The 26,724-nt window shown below is 39.2% G+C and overlaps 1 protein-coding gene across 3 annotated transcripts in view; it reads right to left on the bottom strand.

Moving 5' to 3' along the window:
• Positions 1-23,372, bottom strand: part of HSD17B3 (hydroxysteroid 17-beta dehydrogenase 3) — a 62,921-nt gene extending 39,549 nt beyond the window's left edge. For all 3 annotated transcript variants that reach the window (XM_027874995.1, XM_027874997.1, XM_027874996.1), the window contains exons 1-2: positions 23,181-23,372; positions 18,547-18,593 (exon numbers count right to left, since the gene is read on the bottom strand). In XM_027874995.1, coding sequence (XP_027730796.1) covers positions 18,547-18,593; positions 23,181-23,334 — 201 coding nt within the window. In that variant the 5' untranslated portion in view covers positions 23,335-23,372. The remainder of the gene's footprint in view (positions 1-18,546; positions 18,594-23,180) is intronic.
• Positions 23,373-26,724: the final 3,352 nt, after the last annotated feature.

Below are 26,724 nucleotides of genomic sequence, written 5' to 3'. Positions count from 1 at the left end.
TATTGTTTTTTCCTCTCAAAAGATGAGAAGATAACTGATTGAGTAAAGGAATTTGATTACTACCTTATGATTAGAAGGAAATTATTCATGGCGTTGAACAATACACAGAAGAGGAAAGAAAGTGACATCATCTTTCTCTTCTATTTGAGAACTGAAAGAAAGACAGTCAAGTAATAGGAAGTATAGGGGAAAGTGGTTTGGAACCTCTCATGTGATTATCAAGGCATTTCTCTTTTATGGGAGGGAGCCTAACCAATTAGTGAGAGTTAAACTTTTGAGAGAGGAAGTCATCCTAGCAACAATTCTCAATTAATGTAGCCAGTTGAATAAAAGGCCATGACGACTTTTAATGCCTAAATTGCATTAAAAGTTCCTAGGCTTTGCAAGGGCCAATATTTAAAAGCATAGTAATTTAGAGAAAGCAAAAGTTTCCAAGGGAGGAAAAAAATAAAACAAAGATTTTCTTAAATAACAATTCATAGTATTGGAGTTAATGGCAAAGATTTCAGCATATAAACCATAGATGTTTGAATTCCTTTAAATCTTGCTCTGTATTATATCTTGCATTAACTATATTTATAATGATAATTAATATTTCATTAAGTAATTTTTTTTATGTTTATGAATGTGTTTTTTTTTAACAAGCATAAGGCTAAATCATGTTTCTATACTACTGGTTATGTATCCCAACTGTGTATACTTTACTGCTAGACCTATGCAAATAATCCCAAAGGACTTCCTGTTGGCAGCTGCCTTGATTATAGGAATGTGGACGATAGATTCAGACCTGGATGAGATCTCAGGGGCCATAAAGCCAAACCCCTCCATTTTACAGATGAGGAAATTAAGGCACAGAATGATATCATCTAGAAGAAACTAAATGACTTTATAGGGCTGGTTTTAAAATCCAAGTGTATTTGTGGAACAAGACTGCCACAATTGATTTAACAAGTTGCTGTGCTAAAAGTGTAGCTACAGAACTTCAGGCAGGGAGGAGGTGGCCATGTATCTCTATATAAATAGTCTAATTACCTGCTTTGGCATCTGTGATTTCTTGTTCCCACACTGCTCCCAATCTTCTCAATACAATTAGCTTTTCTGGAACCTTTTTCTGCATAAAACTTGAAGCTTGTGAAGATGAGAAGGGAATACAGATTCATGGGTTTGCCTTCTGCATGTGATTTCTTCTCCATGTTTTACCCTTGTGTGGACAGTTGCAAGGGAGACCTCTTAAGTTTGTTTCCACAAGTGTATTTGGTAGCAACAAGAAGTAGAAAGAAGATTGGTATATGTGTCTTTGAAGTGATCACAAGTCAACCAATGTGCTAGTTGAATATGACAAGGGTAGAAGCAGAGGCAGTGGTTAGAGCAAGGGTAGCCTTTGGGTATGACCTGATAGGCAGGATTATGTGACTTGTCCAGGGTCACACAGCTATTAAGTGTGTGAGGCCAGATTTGAAGTCAGGAATATTAGTCTTCCTGACTCCAGGTCCAGCACTCTATTCCCTTCACCACTTAGCTGCCCTAGAACTTAAACATGCAACACTATATTGTTTCCTCAACAGTTCATCCTCTTAGAGTTGCCAAATTGGTATTCCTAAAGCACAGGCCTGGCTCAGTCAATGACTGAAGGAGATGGCTCCCTACTGCTTCTAAGATAATAAAGATATAAATGTGTAAAGATAATGAGATATAAATTCCTCTGTCTGGTATTTCAAGTCATTCATAGTCTGGCTGTGACCTCTTTTCCCAGATTAAATTGACATTAGTCTCCTCACATGCTTTATGTTAACAAGCATTCACCTTGCCCCACATACTGTGCTAAGTGCTGGGTATACAAAGAAAAGCAAGTGCAGTCCCTGAACTCAAGGAGCTTATCTTCTCATGGGGACACAACACGCAAACAACTGTGAATGTATAGTATGACATAAATACAGAGTAAATTGGAGCTAATCTCAGAGGGAAGGCCCTGGCATTGAGGGGGACTAGGACAGGCCTCTAGCAGAAGGTGGGGTTTGAGCTGAGACTTGAAGGAGTCACGTAAGACCAGATTCTTCAGCCAAATTGATCTACCTGGAGTCCAAAACATGACACCCCATCTTCCCCATATCTTCTCTATCTTCTCACATTTGGAATTCATTTTCTGTTCACCACCATCTCTTGGGTGCTAAGTCTCTTCCCAGCCCAGTTCAGGTGCCACTTTCCACTTAAGACCTCTGTGGGTCCACCTAGTTGTTAATGCTCCCCCGCCTCTCAATTGCTTCATAAATAGTTTGTATTGACCTATCTGTCTACTCTAGCAGAATAGAAACTGCTTGTGGGAAGGAACTGTTGTACTTTTGGCTGTGTATTCCCAATTCCTGATACAGTACTTGGCACATAGTATCTACTTTATAAAAGCTCATTGAATGAGTGAACAAAAGAATCTCAACACATACAAATATATCTCAATATGAGGTCATCTGGATACAAAGAGGCAACAAGTGAGGCAGTGGAAAGAATGCTGGGCATGGACAAGAAGACACCGGTTCAAATCCAGCCTCAGACACTTAACTAGTTGTATAACCTTGGGCAAGTCACTTAACCTGTTTGCTTGTTTCTTTAATTGTAAAATGGGAATAATAATAGTACCTACTTCCTAGGGTTGTTGTGGGATTAGAGAAAACACTTATAAAGTGATCAGGGTGTAGCTAGCAAACCATAGGTGCCATATAAAGCATAGAGCTAACTATTTCAGTCCATCACTTGAGAAGATTCAATGGCTCTCTACTGCTTCTAAGATAATAAATATATAAAGATAATAAGATATAAATTCCTCTGCTTGGCATTCCAAGTCTTTCATATTCTGCCTCTGACCTACGTCCCAGATTAAATTGATATTAGTCTCCTCATACACTTTATATCAACAAGCACTGCAGTCCCTGAACTCAAGGAACTGATATTCTAATGGAGGACACAACATACAAACAACTAGAAATATAAAGTACAATATACATTCAAGATAAATTGGAAGAGTCAAGGAGATACCCTGTTTTCCAGAGCCAAGACCCACAAGCAAGCTGTGCCCTGAGTCTGGCATGACAGCAATCCTTTGTGTTCACCCTCTGGATGATCTCACCCTCTGATAAAATCACATAATTATTGTATTGCTTTAACCAGCACCAAGTGTTCTCTGAGCTTGGACAAGCACTGTACATACTCGGATAAGTTCTGTTCATGAAGCCCTGCCATGAATCAAAATTGTCAAATTCTTGCGGTTACCCTCTTATTGTCAGGGCTACAGCTTACTGTGCAATCATTGATGTAAGTATTGAGATCTCCCCACACTGCCTAGGGATCCACGCCATTTCTCTCACCTTGAAATTAAACTTCTGTTTGATTCCTGACTCTCTTGTCTCTAGCCTGCTCTGTTCAGCTCTGGCCATCCACAGGTTAGAGGCCGGCCCAGTCAGGTTGACAGAGATAACCACAGAAGTAAGGCACTGACATTGAAGGGGACTAAGAAAGGCCTCTAGCCGAAGGTGGGATTTGAGCAGAGACTTGAAGGAAGCCTCAACTGTAAAATGGGGACAATAATAGCATCTACCTCCCAGGATTGTTGTGAAGATTAAATGAGACAATACTTGTAAAGTGCTTAGCCTGTGTGGAGCACATAGCAGGTACTATGTAAAAGTGAGCTAACATTGTTATTGAAAGACAACTTGGGGCAGCTAGGTGGTGAAGTGGATAGAGCTCCCGCCTTGGAGTCAGGAGGACCTGAGTTCAAATTCGGCCTCAGGCACTTGCCAGTTGCCACTTATTAGCTGTGAGACCCCGGGCAAATCACTTAACCTGATTGCCTCGACAAAAAGTTAAAAAAAAAAAAAAAAAGGCAACTAGAGTGCTGGGCCTGGAGTCAGGAAGATCTGAGTTCAAATATGGCCTAAGACACTTATTCACTGTGGGATCCTGGACAAGTCACTTAATTTCTGTTTGTCTTCATCTGCTGAAGAAGGAAATGATAAACCACTCCAGTATCTTTGCCAAGAAGAACCCATAATAGGTTCACGAAGAGTCTAGGTAAGAGGGGATGAGGGCCTAAACTACAATACTGGTCATTCAAGTAGAGAGGAGGTGGGTTGAAAAAATAATCTGACACTGTGCTATACATGACATGAACTATCTCCTTTGATCCTCACATCAACTCATTGAAAAAGGTGCTGTTATTCCCATTTTACAAATGAAGAAACTGAGGCTCCAAGAGGTACAGTGTCTTCTTACCAAGGGTTCCACAGATAATAAGTGTCAATGGTGAGATCTGAATTCAGGTCTTCCTACTCCAGGTCCCATGCTTTTATCAGCTCTGAGGAGGCAGAACCTACATATCTTAGCAATTGATTAGATATGGAGTAGAGGGAAGGAGAGGGAAAGACCTAGGATGACTGTGAGGTTGTAAATGGTACTCTGGTTAACTGAGTCTGCTCTGAAAAGGACACCAGTAGGGCTGCTTTGTGACTTAGTGACTCCCCCCACATCAATACAAGGGATGAGCCAGTTATCCAAGGACAGGGCCAGGGTATACTGGAGTGGATTCAAGGCACTCCAGGTCAGGACTAGGCTTACTGGGTTCAGAACAAGCTGCAAAGCAACAAACCAGTAAATCCAGAAGATTATCTAATTAATGAATTAATTATCAAATGCTTTCCACTGAGGACAGGACAAGAGAATATAGCATAGCAGGAATGATTAAGTTTAATTATTAGGGAAAACTTCCTTGAAGAAGCACAAGACTGATCTGTCACTGAATCCTGTTGACTCCTACTTTATGACATCTCTTCCATCCACCAAAATCTCTGCGCCTTTTGTCTCCAGGAGTTGGCAAATTACTTATCCAAGAGACAAATCTGGCTGGGCTTCCTGTTTTTATAAGATCAATTGGAGGGCTAAGAATGGTTTTTCTTAGCTGGCAGTGTCTAGGGGCTAAATAAAAATGAAAAACCGTGGTTAGCTCTGAGAGCCATAGCCAAACAGGTAGAAAGAGGGATTAGGTCCTCAGGCTCTAGTTAAATGACCCCTGATCATGCTCCTTCGTGGTCTTTGTAGAATCAAAGATCTAGAGCTGGAAAAGGCCTCAGAGGACACTTAATCGACTTTCTCCATTCTACAAATGAGTAAACTGAGGCTCAAGGAGGTGAATTGACTTGCTCAAGGAGTACTTTGTGATAGTTGCGCAATTATCATTCTATTGGCGTTACACAGCACACAGAAAGTACATAGCAGAGGCAAGATTTGAACGTAGGTCCTCTGATGACAGAATCAATATCTTTCCAATGTACTCTTACTCTACTTCCTTTTAGTATTTTTCCTTTCTAATCTAGCCTTCACACTAGTACCAAATTAATTGAACTCTTATTCTGATCATGTTACTCCAGTGTTCAAAACTTTTCAATGGTTTCCTATCACCTACAAAATAAAAGCCAAATTGCTTATCCTGGCATTCAAAGCCTTTTACTGCTTCCCACAGGTACTCTTCACTCCCCAAGTTTACCCATTCTTCTTGCCTTTATTTACTGCTTCCTTCACTTGGAACCCCCTTCTTATTGACTATTAACATCCTACTTATCCTTTAAAACCCAGATCAAATGCCAGGTCCTTTGTGAAAGTCTTCTTTGTAACTTCCCCACCAGACTGATTCCTTCAGCTGATTCCATAGCACTTCGCATTCCTTTTACACACTTGTCATTCTAATTTAGATTACATTCATCTATGTACATGTCCTTTAACCCAAACTAGCTAGATTATAAACTCTTGGAGGACAAGGATCTAGCATCTACCCAGGTATTAGCACAGATGTAAGTGCTTAATCAATATTTATTGAATGAGTGAATAAATAAATGACTATAATGCAAGGGAAGGAAGTTGGGGCGGGGAGAATTGGCAGGGCTCAAAAAAGAGGGAGAGAGAAAGAGGGAGAGAGACAAACAGAGACAAAGACAAAGGGAGCCAGAGAGGAATGGAGCTTTTTCTCCTTATTTCCTCTTGTAGCCTAGGAGGCGGTGGGGGGGCGTGCTTCAACAAAAATCCATCATCCATGACAATCAATGGAAAGAGGCCATTGTATATGCTCCATGGCATCATCCTTCACATAAGACAAGGGTAGATGTATTTTTTCTGGGCTAGTCTGGATGCTGTATAGCCCAGACCTAGGGGAATAAATTGGATAACCTTTTGAGTCTATAATATGACAGCCCAAACCAGAGTATTTTCACATCTTCAACACTGGACAAGCATATACTGAGACAGCAGTGCCCCAATTTATGAAAACACAGTACATGAAAATCTAAATTAAAAAAATAATAAATTGAAGGATATTTTACACCATCGAAGGATTCATTTTCCAGGTTCTTGTAAATAACCTGCTCTCCTGTGGTGTTTAAAACATGAAATTATTTATAGATATGGATTCACAATTTTTTGGAGTATATCTATTATCTAAAACAAGATGAACATAAGCAAGCCTCTCAGAGGCTACAAAGGATGACTATTTAATAGCAAATTGCCTAGACAATCTTAGAATAAACCAGGCTGCTGAGATTGCAGATAGCAAGGGTAAGGTCTCGAAGTTGGCTCCCGGCTGCAGCTGTCTATCCTAAATTTTCCTTAGAACAAAACACTAAGCCTGTTCAGTCTCAAAGCTGACTCCCGGCAAAGATGTCCCAAAGCCCTATCTATGTATATTGAAAACCTTTCCCCCACCCTTGAGACTCTCAGAAACCATGGAAAGAATGTCTGAGAAATCAGAACTTTTGTTTCCCAATTCACTTCATCAAACTCCGAATGGGGAAATTGTCCATTAAAGGCATTGTGGGCAGCCATTTGCGTTCTCAACACAAAAGATGCTCTTAGCAAAGTAGGCTTCCTAAGCTGCTCTTTACTAACTGTTCAGCTATTCCCTAGGGCCCCAGCAAACACTTAGACACTCTAAAGTTTTGAAAGCTCATTTTAAGGGCTGCATGTGAAGTAGTCAGAGGGAACAGAAGGAAAACTCCCCATCCTCAAAACAAAGAGAACTCTGATTGTCTGGGGGATGGCATTGTTCCCTTTGTCTACCCAAAATAGGACTCCTGTCTATTTCAGGGATGGTCAGGGAGACTGCTCCCTATACACTGGATTTTTCCAGACCTTTTTTTTTTTTTAGAAAATCAAGATTTTTAAGCAGGCTGACATCCCAGATTTCATTCTTGTATGACAATCTAAAACATGAGTAATCATTATTATGATGAATAACCTTTTTGTAGTGTGTGTGTGTGTGTGTGTGTGTGTGTGTTTTCAATTCTGTCTATTCCCTGCACTGTAGGTTATTGCCTCTGGGGTCTATGTAAATGAATAGAGATCATTTATGCTAATACATAATGGGTGATGGGGAAGGAAGAAAAGAGGGGGCTGCCACTAGTCGGCAATGGTTGAAAAGAAAAAGTTTGAATTTAGGTATGCATGTGTGAGTAGAGGAGGAGAAAGAGACATTAGATTCTGGAAATTAAATTCTGGAAATTAGATGGACCTTTGTTGTTGTTATTCAGTCATTTCAGTCATGTACGACTCTTTTTGACCCAATTTGGGGTTTTCTTGGCAAAGTTATGGGAGTGGTTTGCCATTTCCTTCTCCAGCTCACTTTACAGATAAGGAAACCAAGACAAACAAGATTAAGTGACTTGCCCATGGTCACACAGCCAAAAAGCATCTGAGATTGGATTTGAACTCATAAAGATGAGTCTTTCTGATTCCAAACTCAGTGCTCCATCCACTGTAAAACCTAGTTGCCCTAAGGCTGGACCTTGAGAGTGATTTTATACACCCTAGTGATGGGGTTGGAATCTGAGCCCCAGAAAGGAAAAACTCTGGCCCCAGAACATTTCCCACCCTTGGGAATTCTATTACCTCATGGACTCTTGTACTTTCCCACATGGCCAAATCTCTGGCATTCCCCTGAGACTATGGTCCCATCAACTGGTCTTTCATTGTGACTATACCCAATCTTCCCTCCACTGTCTTGCCTCCCTACAGCCTCAGGCCATTTCCCACCCTTGGTCCCACCTAGGCTCCATTTCCCACCCTTGGGAATTCTATTACCTCATGGACTACTTGGCCACTCTCCCAAGGTCTTTCTGTATATAAGGTCCATCTTGTCTCCATTAAGATGCTCAGATTCTTAAAATCTAGCCAAGGCTTAGATTCTTATAATCTAGTCACTGCTTACCCATGTTCAGACTCCTTAAGAGTCTGCCCAAAATGATGGATGTTCTAATAAACCTTGTCTTTGGCTGAAAGAAGGCTTGGGTCGAATTCTTTCGGGCAGGATCCGTGTGTTGTGATTTTGGGCTTCAGCTCCAGAGGAGAGGGTAAAGCTGGCGACATTGCACAGCCCTGCCTCACTTAAATCCAATTCACTTGCATGTCATGGCATCACCTTCCTGATGTCATGGTCCTCTTTAAGAACAAATGACAAACAACAACAGCAGCTACAATGTTTATGTGTAGATTTTTGTCTTTGTGTCCTTATTACAATTCCTGGCAGTTGAAAGGCATTTATTTAATAAGTATTTATTTGATTGAATTGGAAAATGCCAATGTTATTCTATTCAAAAATCTTTGGTGACTCTCTAACCACCTCTTGGATAAAATTAAAACTCTTTAGCCTGGCATTCTGGGCCTTCCTCAATCTGATGCCACTCTACCTTTCCACTCTTTTGTCACTCACCTTCACATCTGCCACATTCCAGCCAAACTCAGCAACTCCCTGGTCCCTGAACACATGTGCTCCCACATTCACTTTGTCTTATTTTTTTCTGTCACAACAACCCAGAGGACAGACTTACCAGCCCTTCTTCACTACTGGTCTAGCCAGTGATCAAGAAGCATCCTGACTTTACAGCCCTGGGAGCAAACAACTAGAGCAAACAGCTGTTTGCAAGCTGCATTATCCACAGGCAGCTGTCTCTCTTGTTTAAGAGTTCTTCATCCTAACTGTGTGCTCCTAAATCTTCTCCCAACTAATTACTTTAGAGCATATTTGTATTTTCTTTGCTAATGGCTTTTTAGGTGGCTGGCCAAATGATACTTTCAGGTCTGAGCTCATTCTTTTTAAGGATTTTATCCATGTGAACTTAAAAATGGATCAACTTAATCCCTTACAGGGATAAATAGAAGGTTTTGAATTCAGGTGCTGGTGGTACTCGCTGGGAATGGTGAAAGGGAAATCTTCAGCTAGAACAGTCAGGCAGCTGTAGATTTCATTATTGCACACTCCCCTCTTCTGATATATCTCACAATTGTAAACTTATTTAAGGTTTACAAAATGTTGTCAGTCCTTTCTGACTCTTAAGACCCCATTTGGGGTTTTCTTGGCAAAGATATTGGAATGGTTTGCCATTTCCTTTTCCATCTCATTTTAAAGATGAAGAAACTGAGGCAAACAGGGTTAAGTGACTTGCTCAGGGTCTTGTAGTAAGCATCTGAGACCAGATTTGAACTCATAAAGATGAGTCTTCCTGACTCCAAGCCCAGCACTCTATCCACTTCACTACCTAACTGCCCAACCCCATTTTATAGTTATGGAAATGAGCTGAGAGATTAAATGACTTGTTTGTAATCATATAGCTAAGAAATGTCAGGGCTAGGTCCAGAACCCAAGTCTTCTAGTCACCAAGTCCAATGCCTTTTCCATTGGTATGCTGCTTCTGAGGTATGTTTGAGCCTATCAACAATACAAGCCGTAATCTCAGACTAAGATACCTATTTACTATGATAAAGACACAAGGAAGAAACCTCAGAGCCCCAACACTGACCTTGGACACTATAGCCAATTTCCTCCCTGCGCAACCCGCTTACCCTTTCACTCTGTAGTTTCTCAGAATTAAGCTGAGGGGACTTTTGGGAGCCAAGATATCAGAGTAAGCAATAAATCACTGTAGCTCTCCCATATTCACCTCCAAACAACCAAACAACCATAAAATAGAACCCCAGAACAAATCCTGTAACAGCGGAGTCCACAGAAAGACAAGAAGATTGGTTTTTTAGCCTGGGAGACTTGGAGGATCAGCAAGAAATGTTGGGTAAAAGGGGAGCATATTCCAGGAAAGGAAGCACTGCAGCTAGTCAGTAGCAAGCCCCACCTCAGCAAACCAGTGGGAGATCCTAAGCCCCAGTGCAGTGGAGCAGGCAAACATCCCCCCTCCACTACCAACCCGCCATGTGCCTTAGCACAGACAAGGGAACCAGCAGACCACAGCTCTGAGAACCACCACAAGCTTGTGGCATTCTCCAGCAGCAGGACCTCCCCATGTTTCAATGCAGCCCAGGGCAAACAGGCATCCTTTAGGGGCCAGACCTCCATGTGCTTCAGTGTAGCCCCAGGGAAATGCAGAAAAACTCCACTGGACCTAAGCACATGCCAGACACCACCATTAGAACCCAGCTCAGCACCAGGTAAGCTGCCAGACCCCTATAGCCTCCAGCAGCACCCCCACCCCACCCTCACAGTGCAGTAGCAGACACAAGGGTCCCCTGTGGGCCTCAGGGCAAAATAGTGCAGCACTACCAGGTAAACAGTCATGGGCAACCCTTGGCACAAGAAGCCCCTTCCACCCTGGGAGCAGAGCTCAAATTTAAAAGAAAGTGAAAAGGCCAAGAAAGATGGGGGTGGGGGATTAGCAGGGGAAAGAAAGAATCTGACTGTAGAAAGTTATCATGGTGACAGGGAAGACCAAACACAAACTCAGAAGAGGACAACAATGTTAAAACACCTATGGGCAAAATCCCAAAGAAAAACAGGAAGTGGTCCCAAGCCTAGAAAGAACTCATAGCAGAGCTCAAAAAGGAGCTTGAAAATCATACAAGAGAGATAGAAGAAAAATGAAGGAAAGAAATGAGAGTGATGCAAGAGAATTATGAAAGAAGAGTCAATAGCTTAGAAAACTGCTTAAAAAGTAGAATTGGCCAGATGGAAAAGGAGATACAAAAATCCACTGAAGAAAACAATTCCTTAAAGAGAACAATTAGCCAAATAGAAAAGAAAGTAGAAGTTAAAATTGGGCAAGTGGAAGCTAATGACTCTACGAGATATCATGAATCAATTAAAAAATTCAAAAGAATGAAAAAATGGAAGAAAATGTAAAATACCTCATGGGAAAAACAACTGACCTGGAAAATAGATCCAGGAAAGACAATATCAGAATCATTGGACTACTTGAAGACCATAATCAAAATGAGGACCTGGACAGCATCTTTCAAGAAATTATCAAGGAAACCTGCCTTGATGACCTGGAACCAAAGGGCAGAATAGGTATTGAAAAAATCCACTGATCACCTCAGGAAAGAGATCCCAAAATAAAAACCCCAAGGAACATTATAGCCAAATTTTAGAACCATCGAGCCAAGGGGGAAATATTGCAAATGGCCAAAAAGAAACAATTCAAATATCAAGGAATCACAATCAGGATCACACAGGACTTAGCAGCTGCAACATTAAAGGACTGGAGGTCATGGAACATGATATTGCAGAGGGCAAAGTAGCTAGGACCATAACCAAGAATCACCTGGCAAAATTCAGCATAATACATCAAGGGAAAAAATGATTTTTCAATAAAATAGAAGGATTTCAAGCCTTCATAAAGAGAGACCGGAACTAAACCAAAAATTTGACCTCCAATATCAAGACCCAAGAGAAGCATAAACAGGCAAGAAGGGAAAAGAAAACAGAAGGGATTCAATAGAATTAAACTATTTACATCCCTACATGGGAAGATGATACTTGTAACTCTTAAAAATTGTATCACTAACAGTACAGATAGAAGGAATAAACATAGACAGACGGTATGGGTATAAGGTACATTTGAGGGAATGACATAAAAATAATTAAGGGATGAGAAAGAGGAATAAAATGGGTACAGAAAGAAGGGTGAATTATCTCACATGAAGAGGAAAGACCTATTACAGTGGAGGGGAAGATGGCGGAGGAGGGCGATGGGCATTGCTTGAACCTTACTGTCATCAGTATTAGCTCAAAGAGGAAATAATATACACAATCAGATCAATAAAGAAATCTTTTACCTAACAGGGAAGTAGGAGGAGAGGAGATTAAATAAAGGAGGGGAGGGACTGACCAAAGAGGGGGCAGATCAAGGGAGATGATAGACAGAAGCAAAATATTGGTGACATGGGAAAGGGTGAAAGGAGACAAAGGACAAACAGGAGGAAGAATAGGATGGAGGGAAATACATAGGTAGTAATCATAATGGTGAATGTGAATGGGATAAACTCTCCCATAAAATGGAAATCCACTTAGCAGAGTGGATCAAAAAAATATTATCCTACAATATGTTGCTTACAAGAAATACATTTGAAGCAGAGAGACACACACAGAGTAATGGAAAACCTGAAAAGACTTGTACAAACTAATGCAAAGTGAAATGAGCAGAACCAGGAAAATACCATACACAATATCAGCAACATCATGTGATGATCAACTATGATTGACTCAGTTTTTCTCAGCAACACAATGATCCAAGACAAGTACAAAAGACTCATGAAGGAAAATGCTATCCATATCCAGGCGAAGAACTGATGGACTCAGAATGCAAATTGAAGCATATTTTTTTCACTTACTTTATTATTTCTCATGGTTTTTTTTAACTTTTCATCTGTTTCTTCTTCCACAACCGTGATGAATATGGAAATGTTTTACATGATAGCATATGGATAAACTATATCAAACTGCCTACTGTTTTCAGAATAGTAGAAGGAGAAAAATGTAAAACTTGGAATCTTATAAAAATGAATGCTAAAAATTTTTGATTTGTAATTGTGGGAAAAAATAAAGTATTATTTAAAGTAAAAAAAAAGAATTAAGCTGAGTGGAAATATGGTATATGAGAAAGAGCGTTGGATTTGAATCATTGTTCCACTACTGGCTATTTATAGAACCTTGGGTAAGTAGTTTTATGTTCCACTCTGGGCCTCAGTATCTTCACTTATAATAATGAAGGTTTTGAAGTAGGGTTTTCTAAAGTCCCTTCTAAAGCTATGTCATGTGACCTATGACCTCATATATGCTATCCTGATCATTGATAAAGTAGCTCCGTTCTCCCTGGGTCCCCTAATAACCCTGGTTAAATGCATTCAAGAGTTCTGGCACCTGTGCAATTAGCCTCCAACTTGGCCTACCTGTTTCTCAAAACTAGTGAAGCAAGAAGGTAACCTGGCTCCTTTCCTGAATGCTGAGCAAGACGCCATACATATTCTACATGAGGTGACTAGGTGGTATAGTGAATAGCATGCTAGATCTTAAATCAGCAAATACTATACTGTAAGTTAGCCTCTATGCCTCACAATGCCTCATTTTCTTTATTATAAAATACCATTTTTTTCCTTTTTTAAAAATAAAATTGCATTGAAATTTTTTGATTTCATATTGTCTAAATATCCCCCTATACCCCTCTACCTTGCCCCTCTCAAAGGGTCATCCTTTATGAGAATTTTTTTTTGAAAGAAGAAGAAAAAAACAAAACAAAACTGATTGATACATCAAAAAATGAATCATAGATTATATGCAATGTTACACACTTGTGGACTCCAAAACTCTACAAAATTTGAAGGTCAGTCAGAATGAAGTTCTTAATGAGAACTTTAAAGATTAGCATTCTCTGGTGTTAATTAATAAGGCCTTTACCTTGTCAGAGATCTTTTTTTTCTCTTGTGGAATCATCTATAATTACTTTTCATATAGTGCACATTTTTTCTTCTGTGAGTTAGGACTGAAGGAAATGTCTAATACACCATCTTCTTGGTGATGTGACTTTGGACATTCTTTTGAAAAGTTAAATTGTAATACCTATCTGATTCTTTTTGAGAAATGAAAACCAAACACTCCTTGTGGTAAAACAATAGAGAATTTGGGAGAAATGTTAAGGGAAAGTAGATAGGGAATAATTTAATCCATGAGATTTCTCATTAGTTTAAATTCACTTTTGGTGAATAGAGCAAGGAGAAGCTATATGAGGGCAAATAGGTCAGGTAAGGGTCTTAAGTTCATGATACAAGAGGAATGGTTAAAGAATTGGGGAGTGTTAGGCCTAGGAGGACACAACAGTTGTCTTCAAATAGAAACCTCTATTACTTCCACAACTCTGTTTTCTCACACACACACACACCCAAGCTGACTTTCAAATTCTTCATTTATGCTACAGGAATATATTAGGTTATAAGTTCCTCGAGGGCAGGGACTTTCACTTGTCTTTGTATCTCCAAAGTACTGTAAAGCACAGTGCCTGACAGAAATTAAGTGCTTAATCGTAACTGGTATACTTTCCTGGATTATTAACCAGGCATAGAGTAATTTTGGTCTGTTTTGGAGGCTTTTCTGTTCTCCGAAATAATACAACTGGACAGTTTCCAATTCTCATTCACTGGGTCTCATTTTTTTTTTTTTACCAGTAATTAGTGATTTTTCCCAAGTTCAAAATTTGCCTCAGACATTTAATAGTCATGTGATCTTGTGCAAGTTACTTAACCTCTCAACCTTACTTTCTCCATCTGTAAAATGGGGATGATACCTACTTCATAGGGGTACTGTGAGGATCAAATGAGATGTGTTAAGGGCTTTGCAAACCTTAAAGCCTAACGCAAATACTAGCTATTATAATTTAGCCTCTATATACAGGTACTTAAAATATTGCCTACTGTGTCTCAAGAATGACTGAGGTTTTGAGCCCAGGTGACTGAAAAATAGTGCTAACATCACCAGAAATAGGGAAGTTATGAAAAAGTTTTAGAGTGAAGATGACTTCAGTTTTGCATTTGCTGAGTCTTGGGTTGGCACAAATGGGTGGAGACAATTAAGCTTGGAGGATGTATGAACTATATAGAGATGTGCATTGCAGTCATGGGAGTAGCTAATGTCACCAAGTGAAAGAGTTTAGAAAGAGATGGAAAAGGAGATTTTTTTGCCTTGGTTTAGGATTCTGTTCAAATGGTTTGCCAAGCACTTTGCATATATTTAAGCTTCAGTCAGTATTACAGGTATCCTCCCCACCCCCAATAACAGCCTCTTTCCCCCACTTTCAGGATTCATTCCATTGCTATCCCTCCCTTTTTTTCTATTGTGAACTTAATCAAAAAACCTCCCAAAGCAAAACCTTTCTTTTTCTTATTTTAAGAAAAGTCATAGCAATAGATTAGGACACATTTCTAGAGGACAAAAAATAATATACGAATTTGAAGATGGCAGAATGAACAAGGATAAATAAGTTACCCCCAATAAAGACAAAAACTCCACACCAAGCGAGATTTTCTTATGTAAACAGAAAAAAGCCGAGCATAGTGACTGAAAGACATGGAGCCTCCTTCTGCTTTATTCTTTTTTTTTCCTTCTGCTTTATTCTTGGGGAGCACAGGTCTGCCCACAGGATTTGCCTAGCCCAAGGTTAATTCAGTCCAAGAATGGAGAGAACATAATGTACAATGGAGCGTACTCTGTATTGATTTAACGTCTTGATCAAAAGCCATTATCATTGCTAAGGGAAGCTCTAAGGAAATATAACTTGAGAGAATAATGTTGCCTTCGGTGAGGTTTTAAGTAGCTTTAGTGAAATATTTAGTCGATAAATGGACTTAGAGATAATCGTTCCCTACAATAACTATTCTCTCTGTCAAGGCTGATTTCCCAAGTGTAATTCAAAGAGAAATTATTATCCAATATCTGATAACTAACACTGCTATGCAAAAGTTACTGATTGCTGTGATGCAATGGTTGAAGGCAACCAAGCTAAATTTTGGGGCAACTTAAAATTGACAAAAAAAAAAAAATAGAAACATACTTTAAAAAAATTCTTAAGGTCATTAGAAGGCTACCTGACAGTCATGTTTATTAGCATGGCCAAACACCATATGCCCTGTTCAGTTCAGCAAGCATGTGTTAAGTTTGTTTAATATGCAAGGTCCTGAGAGGGGTACAAAGGCAAAAAAAAAAAGTTACTGCCCTCAATGAGCTTACATTCCATTGGGTAGTCTTTTTCAGAAGAGTAAAGGCTGTCTTTTACCTTTCTTTATATCCCCAGCTCTAAAGTGAAGTGCCTGGAACATAGTGCTCTCTTAGCAAATGTTTTTGACTGTCTGACTAACTTATTGACTGAAGGCTCCTCTTGCCCTGGCTGAGGAATACAAGTAGGGAGGAAGGGAGAGGGGTAGGTAAAAAAAGACTAGCTCCATGGTCAAGGAAAAACAGCAATCTCAAAACTTAATCTACTCCCAGAATCCCAAAATCATGGAACCCTAATATCCCTGAATTAGAAAAGGCCTCAGAAATAATTCTTTCCTCAAAGAGAATGGCAGTGAAAGGGAGCTGTCAGTTTCTCAAAATCTTAATTGGGGGAAGGGTGGATTGTCAGGGACAGAGGAAAAGGAAGAAAAAGGATGGGGGAGGGGGAGTACATGAATGAAACAAGATAAGGTTCTGGCAATAGCAGTTCTCAGAGTGTGGTCCTTGGGACCCAAGACCCTTTCCAGGAGTTCTCAAGGTCAAAATTATTCTCAAAAATAGTAAGACATTATTTGCCTATTAAAATACTCCTCCCTTTTCCAAATGTATATATGTGTGAGTCCAGATTTTCTTTATATTCTTCAACCAAAACAATCCATCACAACAGATTGAATGCAGAAGTAGATATGGGAATCCAGCTGTCTTCTATTAAGTCAGGCATTAAAGAAATTTGCAAAAACATTAAAGAAATGCCATTATTCTCTATTTTTTTTCTCAGAAAATATAGTTATTTTTTCATAAAATTATGTTAATAGGGAATGGGTTTAATTAATTAATAAATATTTTAAAATATTGACAGTTTTAATTTCTAATATGGTAAATAGCAATAGATATAACCGTTTTAAATAAAAGTTCTTTGGAGTCCTCAATAATTTTTAAGAGTATAAAAGGATCCTGAGACCAAAAACTTTGAGAACCCCTGGTGTAGTAAATAGCATTCTGGACATGAATTCAGAAGGGCTTAGGTTCAAATCCCCTCTTATTTTTAATCCTGTCTTACTTCAATAGGCTCATCTAAGGTGGACAAGGCAAATATCTTTCACTAATACCAAAGACTGGAAAGAGTCAAGCTGGTGTCAGTTGTAGCCATGGGAAACCTGGGACCTCTTGATAGTGGGGTCTAGACAACTATAGTAACAGATGACTTCCAAGGTCTAGGGCCCTATAGTAAGGTAGAATTCCCTGGCTTTAGTCTTGGTTACAATCTTGAAAAGCAATGTGGTGTAATGGAAAGAGGAAGAGCTCTAGAGTCAGAGAAGCTGTATTTGAAAACTTTGTAACTTTGAGTAAATCACTTCACCTTCCTAGGCCTCAGTTTCCTCATCTACAAAATAAAGGGGTTGAATTAGATGGGTTCTAAGGTTCCCCTCCAGCTCTAAATCATAGGATGTTCCTTTTATAGACTATGAGAATGAGTATCAGCTGAAAATATTAGAGCCACTACTTAATGTTGTTGTGATCTAATGGATTATTGAATGGTTTACTATGTGCCCAACAGTGTTATTTTGTATAAATCTCTTTGTATTGGTATTCCTCTCAAACCACATTTAATATGCTTTGGAATCAATTACAACACATGGCACTGGGGGAAGGAAGGAAGGAAGGAAGGAGGAAAGAAGAAATGGAGGGAGGGAGGAAGAAAGAAGGAAGGAAGGGAGGGAGGGAGGAAAGGAGGAAAGGAAAGAAGAAGGAAGGAATGGAGAGAGGAAGGGAGGGAGAGAGGAAGAAAGGAAGGAAGGAAGAGAGGAAAGAAGAAAGGGAGGAAGGAGGGAAGAAAGAAGGAAGGGAGGGAGAAAGGAAAGGAGGAAAGGAAAGAGGAAGGAAGGAATGGAGAGAAGAAGGAAGGAAGGGAGAGAGGAAGAAAGGAAGGAAGGAGGGAAGGAAGAAAGGAAGAAAGGAAAGAAGGAAGGAAGGGAAAGAGGGAAAGAAGGAAGATGGGAAGGAAGGAAGAGAGGGAAGAAGAAATGGAGGGAGGGAGGAAGGAAGAAAAAAGGAAGAGAGGGAGAGAGAAAGAAAAGGAGGAAAGGAAAGAGGAAGGAATGAATGGAGAGAGGAAGGAAGGAGGGAAGAAAGAAAGGAAAGAAGAGAGGAAGGAAGGAAGGGAGATAGGAAGAAAGGAAGGAAGGAAAGAAGGAAGGAAGGAAATAAGGAAGGAAGGAAAGAAGAGAGGAAGGAAGGAAGGGAGATAGGAAGAAAGGAAGGAAGGAAAGAAGGAAGGAAGGAAGGAAAGAAGGAAGGAAGGAAAGAAGGAAGGAAGGAAAGAAGGAAGGAAGGAAAGAAGGAAATTCTCCTAACCCTTGAAATTGTCTGTAAGCAATGGATTTTGCTGAGTGACATGTAGAGCTAGCTCCTAACTAGGCATTCGGGTCTGCACGATAATGATAACAATAAGTCCTAAATGGAAGGAGAGTGCTGAATAGAAGCAATCTTCAGGAATATGCTAGTCTAGTACACAGATGTTCCTGGTAATTTACCTCATAAGAGTATGCTTTCCCAATTCCATCTCCAGCACCTGTGATCACTGAAAAAGGAGAAAATAGTTTAGAGCATTTTAAACCTCATTTCACATCCAAATTTTTTATTCTGCCTCTCCAGAACTTTCTTCATCTCTATTTCCATTCTACATTTGATAATCCATAGCTCTCCCTACACTGCAGCTGCCTCTCTCTATGAACTATGTGATTAACATTAATAGCCATCTCACCTCCCCTTACAAAAAGGTTAAAAATGTTGGGGGAGATGGAGACATTCCAAAAAGAGGCCATCTCAGGCTCAAGGAACATTCTATTCAGACCAGGGACTCAACAGTGATAAAAATTTGGACCGAAGAGCCTGCACTCCCTCAAGGGCAATGGGTTTTCATTATCTCTATTGGTTCACACTGTAGTGTCATTTTTTAAGAACAATTGAGCCATTCATTGGTTTGCAAAATAGTTTTCCTTTTCACAGGCCCTGTTAATAATCTAGTACAAAGAATAGATGGAGAAGGGAATTTCAGTATATTGACAGACAGTAACAGGATACTAGGATCATAGATTTAGAGCCAGAAGGGATTTAGAGGTCCACTCAATCCACTCCTCTCATTTTACAGATGAGAAAATTAAGGCCCAGAGAGGAGAAGTGACTTTGTACAAAGTTACACAGTTCATTAGTGGCAAAAATCATTACTGCATTTGAACTCAGTTTCTCTGACTCCACATCCAATTTCTTTCCACTGAACCACTCTGCTTCCCTAGAAATATAACAGCCAAGAGGGGAAAGGAGTCGGGGAAAGGGGAAAAAGGAAAGGGAACAAACATTCATTAAGTACCTACTATGTGCCAGTCATTGTGCTGAGCACTTTACAAATATTATCTCATTTGATCCTCATAATAACCCTGGGGAGGTAGTTGCTATTATGATCCCCATTTTACAGCTGAGGAAACTGAGGCAGACAGGAATTAAATGCCTTGCATTCACACAGCTAGTAATTTTCTGAAGCCAATTTTGAACTCAGGTCTTCCTGACTCCAAGCCCAGTGTTCTATTCACTGTGTCACCTAGCTGCCCAGGGTTACACAGCTAGTAAATATCTGAGACAGGATTTAAACACTGATCTTCCAGATCCAAGTCCATTTTATAGGTGAGAAAACTGTGGCTCAGAGAGTTTAACTGTGACTTGTCCATGGTCACACAACTAATAAGTATCAAAGGTAAAATCCAAACACAAGCTCCTCTTAACTCCAGGTCCAGGACTCTGATTATCTTAATATCACAATATTGCGATAATCATCAGATTCTTATTTATTTGCTTAAACGTGTTGACTAGATTGTCTATCACTTACAGCCTATATGAGAAGAGATCGACTTATCCCACATTTAGAATGGCATTTCCTTTTCTTAGAGTGATTCTATAATCTTTCCTAAATCAAGGTTATATGACAAAAACAAAACCTTAATACCAACAAGTGTTCTGCAAAGCTCTCTACCTGCATAATCCAGGGATATAACATCTTCAACATACAATTTGGCCATTTCATCCACTATAAATTAATGTTATAGTATCTTTTTGATGACACTCATTTTAAACTTGCTTCCCATCCATTTCCATTTAAATTTTTTTCTCTTCTCAAACACTAAACAAGGAAACAAGTGAAGATGATGCTTTGGAAGTACAATTTTGCTGCTTTTTGCCCTATTATTTTCTTTCAGATTCTTAGGCTATCCCTACTCCCTTAATTCCAAGTAATGTATGAACCAATGGTTTTGAGTTTCTAGTCCTGTGTGGGTGTGTATAGTTTAATACTTCATTCAAAACTTAAAGGATCAATGATTTCTTGGCTGTGGGTACTTCCCTCCCCCCCCATGAAGATCACCCTTGCTCTCTACATCTTCCCCCCCACCATATACAAATACCAGATGCCTTAGCAGAGACAGGCACTCTCAGTGACTTAAAAAATCACACCCTACTGACCACTCTACTCTCCTTAGAGGTGTCCAACCAGAGGCTGAACAGACACTGGTTAGGCACATTATGGTGGGAATTCCTTTCATGTATGTGTTGGGTTAGTTTCTGATGTACCTTCTAACTCTGGAATTCTGGGATTCATCATGGTATAGAGCTCTCCAAGCAAAGAGACCTGGTAATGATTTATGAATCTGTTATTTAAGATTCAACTTGGCTACATTCAGAGAGACTCTTAACCAGGAGAGGTTCCAAGATAATGAATGTAGATAATACTAACCAGGATAACGAGCATTAAAGACTACTCTTTGAGCCAAGCCATCCATCAAATTGCACTATTTTCTAAATTTTCAGGCAGGGAGTGAGTGTGTGTATTGTACGTATGTGTGAGTGTGTATATATCTATATATCTTACTTATTTTTACCGGCACCTATGATTTCATTGGCATAGAAAACTGGTGAAGAAACTTCCTCTGTCAATGCAGATCAGCTCAGATTTAGTTTTAGACAGTTGCCTGAGGCACTGGGTCAAAAAGCCAATACCTGTCAATGACAGCACTAAGTCATCCTGACTTTGAGGCTAGCTCTTAACCATTATGTCATAGCACCTCTCATGTGTGCATGTTTTGTGTGTATACACAGATACACACATGTGTGTACACAAATATACACACAGAGACATGAGAGGTAGCATGGTATAAGTGGATAGAGAGCTGTCATTAAAAGCCCCAAACAAGTCCTGACTCTGTCTTGTCCTGTCTGTGTCTTTTATCAAATCACTTAAACTCTTTTTGCTCTAGACTGTAGTGCTGTCAAACAACTAAAAAAATGGGGTCCACTAATTGGTACATAAGGATTCCTGTGGGCTGCATATTGGCATTTTAAAAATGTCTAGATTTTGTTGTATTGAAATATCTATATTTTATTGTATTTTTATTTCATTTGTTAAATATTTCCCAATCACATTTTTATCTGGTTCAGGCTGCACTTGGGAAGGTTGTGAGCAGCCTTCTTGATACCATTGGTCTAGGCAACCAACTCTCTAAAACTACAAATTACAGAGAATATGCCAACCTAGATTGGTAGAGGGGGTTTCCTCATTTGAGAATTCTGCATTCCAATTAAATCATAGGCCAGTCAGTCTCTTTATACAGCTAGAGATATTCATGTGTGTATTTCATTTTGTATCTTAATTCTACACTATGACTTTTCAGAAGAGATAGAATACCATAAAATGGTGTATATTATCTTGGTAGGGGAAGGGGTTTGGATACTGGAAATCAACCAGTTAGCCTAAAAAGAATATAATCTTGGCCTAATGTGGATAAGGAATAAATCCAGAAAAAGCAGTGATTCGATTATATTAACTAGCAATAATAGTCTATTAGCTCATTTTTTCCAACAATGTTTCCATGAAATGTCATCCTCCTTGCTAAGGCTGCGTAGAATTACTCTTAATTCATATATTATGGATTGTTTCTACAAGTTTCTATTTATCTTAGTCACTGGCTTTGCTTGGTACCTAGCTGCAGGGGCCAGCCCTTGCCTAGCCTACATCATCACATTGGAGAAAAGTCTTGGGAAGTGTTATTCAAAATACATGACTCTTTTAATATAATCTCAGCCATGTAGTTAGAGTTTTACTATGTCCTGGTAGCATCTGATCAACATTTTGTACAAGAAATAAACTACATGACTAGAGAGAATTGCTAGCCCTAATATCTTAATTTTCAGAGCTGGAGATTGACTGACTAGTCTCGTTCATAAATAGGATGAAAAGAGACAAGTTGACTTAAGAGTATCTATTTCCAAAAATTTAGAGTTAAGGCACCTTATAATTTTTTATCTTTCTTATAAAATCAGAATCTTAAAGCTGATTGAGAAGAACCTTAGAGATCAACTAGTCCAATCCCCTCAATTTTATAGTTGTGAAACTAAGGCCCAGAGATGGAAAATCACTTGCCTGAAATCATACTACAAGTTGGTGATGGACAAGATGGTGAAGGACTATCCCTTGTTGTCTTAAATCTCAAACCACTGTTCTTTTCATAACACTACCCTGAATTTTATTCTATAGTATAATGGAATAAATATCAAAATACCTGGATTCAAGTACTAGCTATGTCACTTTCTAGCTATGTGACCTGAAGAAAGTAATTTCATCTCAGTTTCCTCATCAGTAAAATGAAAGGATTGGATTCAAACGTCCTAATATCATTAGGGAAAACTAGGGACTTATTGGATAGAGCCCTGGACTAGAATCAGAGAGGCCTGAGTTCAAATTAGCTGTGTGACCATGGACAAGTTACTTAGTTACCTCTTACTTAGTCATCTCATCTGTAAAATTTGTATAATAGCACCTACCTCCCAGGATTGTTATGAGAATAAAATGAAATCTTTGGAAGGTATTTTGCACATAGTAGGTGCTTAATAAATGCTTGTAAAAATCGAAAGTAAAAATCTGAGGTGTCCTGCAGCTCCAATGTTCTAGAATCTTTTCTATCTTCTTTTTCTTTCTCTACCCTCTACTTTAAGCCATACCTTCCTTAAAAATGAAAACAACCTGAGTTACATGCTCTGTTCTTAATAACCTCACCTAACTCTTGAGATTAAAATGGAAAGAATACAAGTAATAGCTAACATTGAAAAACATGAACTCTTTTACCTGCCCATTCTCCCATCGATCGAAAAAAAGACTTTGGCAATGGATTCCATAAACGCAGGAGAAAATATTTGCAGAACTTCACACACTTCAGCAAATAGTTCAGACACGCCAGTGCCCCTACAAGGATAAAGAGTTGATCCTGAATTTCACCCATGGCCAACTTGGATTGTGAACCTTGATGAAATTCTAACACTGACTGCCACGGAGCTGACTTTGAGGTTAATGCCAAAAAAAAAAAAAAAAAGGTGTCCAATGAAAACTAAGGTCAGATGAGTACCTCCCACTGGCCCATAAAAGATCAAATTAAAATAGCCTCTTCACATTTAACTAAGATTCACAGACTACTGGAGTGTCCAGAAGATTTTTTAAGGGATTATGGGTAGGGCAAAATAGAAGAAATGGGAGCCTGATCATGGATAAAATGGTGGCCTGTGATTTGTCTCCCAGAAATGGGAAACTGCAAAGTACAAATAAAGAAGTACCTTGCAATAGGACAGAGAGAGCCTGGCTATCATGAGGCTCTGATTAGGATGTAGCAATTCATTTTTTACTCAAGGGGAATGAATGCTATGTGAAAGGAGGGTAAAAATGATGTTGAATAGAATTCAGTGAGCTAAAGTTCCTAGGAACCACCCTCATACACACACACACATACACACACACACACACACACACACACACACATTTTATTAGAAAAGGGAAGAGAAAAGGGAAGAAGTGTTAGCATTGAAATTTAATTTACATTTATAAGCTGATATGGAGATTTCCCTAAGTAAACTTAAGAGAATGTTCTCATCCAATAAGTTTCCAGGAGAAGAGATTATAGGATCAGTAAAGGACTTTTTTATAACTGGAAGGGGCAAGAAAAGAGAGGAAGATAGACCCAAAACATTACAGTTAAATGCAATAGTTTGTATGATCTCAAGGTCAGCAAGATGTCTACGATCCCATTCACAATACCCACAACAATACTATCTGCTTCTCAATATCACAATGTCTCCACGCCTTGCTCCTTCTTTAAACTCTACTTCTTTAAAGGAAATAAATGACTACATTTGGAAAGTAACCAAATAGTGATCATTAGAACCAACAAGAGCACAAAAATGATGTTTTACCAAACAAAATTCATGTCCTTTGATGCTGTTGAGTCATTTTCAATTGTGCCCAACTCTTTGTGATCCCCATTTGGGGTTTTCATGGCAAAGATACTAGAGTGGTTTGGCATTTTCTTCTCCAGCTCATTTTATAAATGAGGAAATGAGGCAAACAGGATAAAGTGACTTGCCCAGGATCACACAACTGGTAAGTATCTGAGGCCAGATTTGAACTCATGAAGATGAGTCTTCCTGACTTCCTGCCTTGCACTCTATCTACTGCTGCCTTCATATCCTTTGGTGATGGTTATTCAATGGGTATTTAAATGGAATCTTGTAGATCTGCCATACCTGGATTTCAACATGGCATCTGACAATCACTCATGAACAAGTTGAAGAGATGTAGGCTAGGTGATTATACAGTTAGGAAGAGATGTAATTGTTTGGATAACCATGCTCAGAGTTTTCATTAGTGAATTGATATCAACCAGAAGATCTCTAATGATACACCCCAGGATTCGAACATTGGCCCTATTCTCTTCAATATTTTTATGACTTGGATGAAGACGGTGATGACCTGCTTACCAAATTTGTGGATGATATGAAGCTGGAAGGGACAGCTAACACACTGGATGACATGTTTAGAATCCAAAAAATCTCTTGGGCTGAAATGAGCCAAATCTAACATGACAAAATTTAATCATGATAAATGTAAATGCCTTCATTGTAGTTTCAAAAAATTATCTGGTCAAGCACAGCATAAGAGGATGGAAAGGGAACAAGCAATGATTTAGTGCCTGCTATGTTCCAGGCACTGTGCTAAGTGCTTTACAGATATGATCTGATTTGATCCTCACAACAATCCTGGGAAGTATTATAACCTCCACTTTATAATTGAGGAAACTGAGGCAGACAGAGGTTAAATTACTTGCCCAGGGTCACACAGCTAGTAAGTTTTTGAAGTTTTGAATTGAGATCTTCCTGGCTCCAGGCCCAGTGTTTTTTCCACTGTGTCACTTGGGAAACATCTGTAAAATTAGGATGCTATTAATAGGGGCTACCTCACAGAGTTGCTGTAAAGGTCAAATAAATTGATAAATATATAATAGGCTTTGCAAGTCTTCTTCAGTCATTTCAGTTGTGTCTGACTCTTTGTGACCCCATTTGGGGTTTTCTTGACAAAGATACTAGACTGGTTTGCCATTTCCTTTTACAGATCATTTTACAGATGAGGAAACTGAGGCCTAAAGAGGTAAAGTGATGTGTCCATAGACACAGAGATGGTAAGTTTCTGAGGCTAGATTTGATCTCAGGTCCTGATTCCAGGCCTGCCACGTTATCCACTGTGCCATCTAGTTGCCTTGGCAAGCAGTAACACGCTATATTAATGTCTACTGTTGTTATTATGATTATTATACACAGAATGGTGATCAGGCTCAAAAACATGATCAATGGGGAACATATGTTGAAATAATTGGACACAGTGTAGAGAAGAAAAGTCTTGGTGAGGATAGAATAGGTTTAAAAGTATTTGAAGGTCCTTTATACAGAAGAGAGATTAAACTTATTCTGTGTTGCTCCAGGGGACAGAACTAAGACCTACATGTGGAAGTTACAGGAAAGCAAATTTTGATTTGTTATTCATTTATGTTTAGTGACCTGAAACTGGAATTAGCTCTCACATAAGGTAATGAGCTCCCTAGCACTAGAAGTATTTTACAGAATTACAGAATGTCAGAGTTGAAACAGACTTCAGAGGACATCTAGCCCAACCTACACCTGAACTAGAATCCCCTGTACAACATACCCAATAAGCAATCTACCAGTCTTTGATTGAAGGTTTTAAGAGCAGGGGAACCTGCTACCTCTGCCACCTGACATATTCAGCTTGGGGATAGTTCTAATTGTCAGAAAGGTTTTCCTTGCATCCACCTATTGCACCCAATTAAGATCAGAGCTGGTGGCATAGTAGAGGTAGCTAGTCGTGGAGTGGATAGAGCACTGGCTCTACAATCAGGAAGACTTAAGCTCAAATCAGTCAGACATTTATTAGCTATGTGACCCTATGCAAGTCACTTAACCTCTGTTTGCCTCAGTTTCTTCAACTGCGAAATAGCACTTACCTCACGTGGTTGTTGGGATCAAATAAGACATTTGTAAATGTGCCTGACACATAGCAGGCACTATATAAATGCTTATTCCCTTACCTCTCCCTTCCTCCAACTGACAGCTTTTAAAGTATTTGAAGACAGTTGTCATGTTTCCCCCCACTAACCTTCTCTTTTCCAAATGAAACATCTCAAATTCCTTCAACAGTTTTTCCATGTAGGATGAATTTGGAGCCCTTATCCAACATGATAGACCTTATCTAGATTATCTAGAATACTAGTCTTTACTAAAATGTGATACTAAGAAATGAATGCAATCTGACAGATAGAATCTGAACAGGG

This window comes from Vombatus ursinus, unplaced genomic scaffold, assembly GCF_900497805.2.
Source record: "Vombatus ursinus unplaced genomic scaffold, bare-nosed wombat genome assembly UNPS02014807.1, whole genome shotgun sequence".
Taxonomy (NCBI): domain Eukaryota; kingdom Metazoa; phylum Chordata; class Mammalia; order Diprotodontia; family Vombatidae; genus Vombatus; species Vombatus ursinus.
The sequence above is the reverse complement of the archived record's forward strand: the minus strand, read 5'-3'. Positions and strand labels throughout refer to the sequence as shown.